This window comes from Aplysia californica, unplaced genomic scaffold (genome assembly GCF_000002075.1).
Source record: "Aplysia californica isolate F4 #8 unplaced genomic scaffold, AplCal3.0 scaffold00516, whole genome shotgun sequence".
Taxonomy (NCBI): Eukaryota; Metazoa; Mollusca; class Gastropoda; order Aplysiida; family Aplysiidae; genus Aplysia; species Aplysia californica.
Window position 1 is genome coordinate 23,272 of NW_004797786.1, and position 6,000 is coordinate 29,271.

At 45.3% G+C, this 6,000-nt stretch overlaps 1 protein-coding gene across 1 annotated transcript in view; it reads right to left on the bottom strand.

The window, feature by feature from the left end:
* The window catches only part of LOC101859192, an 84,384-nt gene that overhangs the window by 20,937 nt on the left and 57,447 nt on the right, over positions 1-6,000 (bottom strand). Inside the window, exons 3-5 of the mRNA XM_005106136.2 lie at positions 5,226-5,451; positions 2,757-2,844; positions 45-133 (exon numbers count right to left, since the gene is read on the bottom strand). Of these exons, the coding sequence (XP_005106193.1) occupies positions 45-133; positions 2,757-2,844; positions 5,226-5,451 (403 nt within the window). The remainder of the gene's footprint in view (positions 1-44; positions 134-2,756; positions 2,845-5,225; positions 5,452-6,000) is intronic.

Below are 6,000 nucleotides of genomic sequence, written 5' to 3' on the forward strand. Positions count from 1 at the left end.
CCTTGTAGATGGGCCACAAAACACTTCCCATCAGCCCAGCCTACCTGTAGCGCATGAAGCCGTGCTGCAGCGAGTCGTGCCGCTTCTTGTGCCACTTGAAGTGTCGAACCATCTCCTCTTTCCTGATGAACACCTGGAACGACATGGGAGGTGGATATTTTATTCGGTACTCAAGGTCATTGGCCCACATCACATAAAGAATACACATTTTACAGAAGAAACTTCTGTCAAAACAGCATTATTATGTTTAGTTTCAAAGTAAGGTTAAAGCACATGCACTGCAAATAGGTAATATGCATGTTGAAAATTAGAGCTCTCTCTCTCTCTCTCTCTCTTCTGGCGCTGTGGCTTCATAAACGGTCAGCGATGCCGACAGCACGCAGGAACTCAACACTCGCCCGGGGGTCCTTAAAAAGTGCTGAAAGTGGGTTACTGAAATGTCCCAGCAGACGGGTTCTAGCACGATAGCTAGCGGGACACCTCAGGAACACATGGTCCATAGTTTCGTCCTCCTCCTTGCAGGCTCGACAGGACGGATCTGGGTTGTCTGCTGGCGCAATTTTGTGGAGATATGATCTCAGCTTGGGCGATTTTCCACCAGTTCTCATTTGGGAGAGAAGCCGGCGGTCCTGTCGTCTGAGCGAGGCCTCAAGCTGGAATGACGGCGGCTGGGCAAACGGCAGTTTGGGTTTCGCCTCTCTTTTCCACTTTGCGCGGGTCGATCGGTGGAAGACGGCTTTAGCTGTCGAGAAATCGATTGGCGTGTCAATCTGGGTAAGCGCTGTTGCTTCTTTGGCGATGCTGTCAACTTCCTCGTTCCCAGCCAGTCTGGCGTGGCCTGGAATCCACTGTAAGTGGATGGAACATTCAGAGCGTTGACAGAGGGTGTGCAGATGTTGCCAGATTGAGCAGGCCACCTTTTCCGATTGGTTGGTAGGGCCGTATGAGAGGCGCATGACTGCTGATCTAGAATCAGTGTATACATGGATGCGTGCACTGTTCGGAAGGCTGCCTGCTGTATGTAGTGCCACAAGCATGTCAAGCGCTGTGTCGAGAGCTACAAGCTCGGCCCTGTAGCTGGAACAATACCGGCCCGCAGGTACACGTTGGTCGAGTTCGGTATCGCCGGTCTTGATCAGTATTCCACTTCCTCCATACTCAGTACCGTGCTCAGCTGAACCGTCAGTCCAGACTTCTACATCAGGCAGGGGGAGCGAACGAATTGTAGCCTCTGCTGCTGCTTTCCTGACAGCTGGTTCATTATCACGCTTGCAGTCGACGACAAGATCGGTGCTAAAAGTCACGTTGCATGATGCAGCCTTCCACGGTTGTGTGGGGGGTAAAACAACCAGCTCCTCACGTGGGTACGTATCCAGTTCAGTTTCGGCTACGAGGTTCTGGGCATGCTTTCTCCAGTTCGACTTGCCTGTCCGCGTGGGCACTGATTTTGTTGCGGAGGCTTTGCGTTGGTTCGTTGCAGGCAGACGCATGGACTTCTCGAATGAGATGGCAGTCAAGGCATCAGCTCTATGCCTTAGGGGTAAAATGTCTGCTTCGATGAGGAGGCTGTCCACACGAGTATCCTTTGAGCAGCCTGTGATGATTCTTGCTGCTTCATTCTGCTTTCTTTCCAGTTTCTGCAGATTGGAGGGTTTGGCAAGAGGCATGTAGGCAGGGGCACAATAGTCGATAGCTGACCGACAAGTAGCATAATATATAGGCTTTATGCATTCCCTGGAGGCACCCCAGGTGGTGCCTGTAAGGGCTTTGAATGGTCGAAGTCTGCTTGACAGTTTTAACTCAAGGTTTTGGATGTGGGCGTTGGAGGATAGAGTATGATCAAGTGTAACCCCAAGTAAGGTGGGGTTGGAGTTGAAGGTGATGGGGGAGCCTTTGAGTGAGAGTGCTGGTTTTCGCTTGGCCTCGTGAGTGCTGGCGGTGAAGAGGGTGCACTCTGTTTTCTCCGTACTGATCTCCATCTTGTTTTGCTTTGCCCACTGCTCAAGTAAGTTTATGGCTGCTTGGACACTGTTTTCAGCCTGATTTATGTCTTCGTTGGTGGAGTATATTGTATAGTCATCAGCATAGAGTCCCGTCTTCACGGCTTCAGGCAGGCCTGCTTCAATATCATCGATGAAGACAAGGAACAGTGTGGGGGACAGGACACTGCCCTGGGGGACTCCCTGCTCGAAACGGCGAAGCCTGCTTGTTGCGTTGCCGTGCTCGACGCAGGCGTATCTGTCTCTGAGGAACGAACCTATCCATTGGGTGATGTGGCTGGGAGTAGATTTCTCAATCATCTTCTCCATTAACCTTGTGCGCCATACCTTGTCGAAGGCACGCGAGAAGTCCACAGGGCCAGCACAGTTCGTATCATTTTGGGACGAGCCTGGAATCCATCGGAGATATGTTGTGTTAGGCACAGGACTTGGTCTTCAGTAGACCGTAACTTGCGGAAGCCCGATTGGTTGTTGCTCAGCAAGTTGTTACTCTCCAGAAAGAACATCAGGCGGTTCTTGAGCTGCAACTAGAAAGTAACATACAGAGTAAGGGAGGAGGAGGAGAGATAAGGACGATAGAAGTTTGATGGGAAAGAAGGAGCAAACCAGATTAGAAGGCCCACTTTCCAAAACAGAGAATGATACAAAAAGAGAATCTTTCAGGGACTGTCTTTCAGAGCAATCTCGCACCCACCCTCCATCATCCTCCCCCACCCCCTTCGAATGTTAACAAGAAATCCCCGAGCAAGAGCCTACCTTGTAGGGGCAGTCCAGACAGTGGTAGTGGTCCCGGTAGCCCAGGTCATGGCACAGTTTCCCGCCGCAGTCGATGCCGTTGCCGTAGCTGTGGGTGGTGTTGTTGTAGCAGGTGAGACATACAGAGAAATATGGGGACATTGACGGAACAACGGTGACTTTTGTAGAGAGAGGTGGCGGGAAAATGGTGGCTTTCATTGTGGGAGGGGAAACATACAGGGGAACAAGAGGACATTGATGGGACAAAGGTGACACTTGTAGTGGAAAGTCAGACAGTCTGGAGCAAACAGACAGTTTAATTATTCACACCATTTGCAATACAAATAGGTCATAGAAATGCCAAAGATTAGAGGTGTTACTACAGAAAAACATACAAAGAAAAGCTTAGATTATATAATTTTGTGAGGCTGTGGGGATTTCCTCCGGGTAGTGACAGATGCTATCTAATGCCCTGCTTGTAAATACATGTAGGGTAGGTGGGCGGTACTCAAAGTGTAGCCTCTTAAAGGTGGCAAAAGAGGGCGTTGGCTATCCGAAGTGATAATATTCTTGCTTTGGCTTAGCAATCCACAGACAAATTGTTAGGAGCCTTAAGCTTGGTTTTCAATTTCTGATAGTATAGAAATTCAACAAATATTATTAAATTATTATCATCATTATCATAAGTATTGCCTTTACAATCACCATTATCATTGTCAACCCCGTGCACCCTCCAGCTCAGTTCTCCCCACCTCAACAAAAAAATCAATTCATAGGTGACAGATATTTTTATGTGTAAGAAAGTAAACAAAAACAATGAAACAATCCTCTTCTATGTAATAAACAGGGGCTCTCGTGGTCTAGAGGTTACTGCGTTTGCCTCTCATTCAATAGGTCCAGGGTTCTGACAGCAATAGAAAGTTTTCTTCTCTAAAAATTGTCTTCTTACACCTCCTTTCCTGCTCTCTAACCATGTTCTGTTGTTTGCCCCGCTTTCATCTCCAGTTTCTGCCCGCACCCTCTCACCTCCTTTGCCCACTCCTCTGAGCTCCTGAATCTTTTTTCTGCAACCTTTCTACTGCTACCCCTTGAATCTTTCTTACTGTTGTCTTTCAGCCACACCCCTGACCTTAGGGTAAGTAAGGTCTACTTGTCTTCTCAGATAAGGGCAGAAAATCTTGAGGTCACGTGTGCAAGTTGTGCACATTAAAGATCCCTTGATGGTATAAAATCGATAAGAGTAGGCTTCAGCTGCCACCTGGGCAAAATTAAACATTAATTCCTGCCGAAATTGAAAATGTTTAATGTGTCCCGCATGCTCATATGACCTTATGCAGTTGCGAGTGCCATAAAACACCTACTAAAACAAACAAAACGTATTTTACTTTTAGAACAAGAACAACAGGAAACAACTAGTTGATCAGCTAGCCTCCCCCCTCCCACACATACACTGTACTTATGTACTTACTTGTGAAAAGGGCAACAGATTCAGAGTTACGGAGCAGCCAAGCATTAAACAGTCACTGTTCCCCTGAGCTCAGCAAACAATGACCCATCCAATAGAAAACATCAATCTTCCCAAAACATTATCAAAGAATATGAAATGAATTTTTTAAAACCTACCAGAGATATCATGTTTAACAAAATGCTAATATTTGCAAAGAATATTCAGGGAAGGGCTCTAAAACATAAAATTACAGGAGACAAAAATACTAGAACTGATGACATTCAAACAATTTTGCAACACAATATCACTTGTAACAGGTGTGCATAGAGAAAAACCTTCCAAACACATGATAGCTATAATGAAAACTTTACGTTTAAATCAATAACCCCCACATAAAGAAAGCACAGTTATTTGCCCAAGAAGGCTCTATAAAACATGACACCATGCAACCTGACTTATCATCTTCATCTACAGTCCACACTACACAGTTTTTGTCAAGGTTGCTGTTCTTGAAACAACCTACACAACAGACTACTGACTTTCCTCCGAGCAACCCACAAAGTCAACCTGTATTTCTCACTCTGCTGCCAGCACTACTTTTAAATATTCTACATACACACAATAAAAAAAACCCAGAAAAATATCTACCAGTTCTATCAATTTTTTTCTTGTTTTTTGTTTTCAAGTTACTTTTTTTTCCCATTTTTTCACGGGAGTGGGAGTGTACAACAAATAAACTCATCTAAGTCTTTTCAGAAATAGAAACCTTGGTCAAACAGTAGGAAAGAAAGAAAAAAAAGGGAGAAGAAAAGCTAAAGTATTGAGAAAAATGTTTAAAGTATCGTTTTAGGGTGTTAAATAAGAGTTTTATGGCACTTGCAACACAATTGGGTCATATAAGAGCTAAAAATTAGGAGTGTAACAAAAGAAAAACATACAAAGACAAGAAGGTGAAGAGATAGGGACGATAAACGTTTGATGGGAAAGAAGGAGCAAACCACATCAGAGCACCCACCACCCACCCACAGCCAAGAGAAACTCACCGTTTGATATACTTGCTGTAATCTGCTGAGGTCAGCGTTTTCTGACTGCCTGACTTTTTGTTAGACGAGGGTTTGCCTGCAGCACCGCTGGCGACAGCATCTTTGGCCGGGGGCGGGGTAGATGCGACCTTGTTTGGGACTGCCGGACCCGTCACAGATGGGCTGAAGCCATTCAAGCTGTTGTTGTTGTTGCTGTTGGTGGTGGTGTTTTTGTTGCTTTCTTCAGCTGTAAGATAAAACGAAGAGAAATAAATATAAAAGTCTTTCACAGGCAATGTAGAGATCACAAGACTTTGCTACCAAAAATGTTTCAACATAAAAAAACAACAACAAAGACATAACTATCTTAATTATTAAGTTATAATCAGCATTGCCCTTTTGTAACAATGAAAAAAAAACACCCCAGTCTGTGATCATCTAAATTCTAAATTGTTAAGTAATATTCACCATTGCCCTTCTGTAACAACCCCCCCCCCTTAAAAAACAACAACAAACCAAGTGACAATCTCAATGAGAAAGCAGAAATCAGCTTTGCCTTTCTGTAACAACCTCTACAATTCACCAAAAAAGTGCCAAAGTGTCATTTGGAGCAGCAGACACAAAAACCATGATGTCACAGCCGCCCTTTGGCCGTCACAGCCAAGACACATTCATGGGGCACACTTGACGAATCTGACGGGCTTCATACCAACGTCCAGGAAGATTGGAGCATGTCTCTGATGACAAAAGCAATCCTGTTTCCAGCCCACAACTGGTTTACAAGTTACGTATGCTC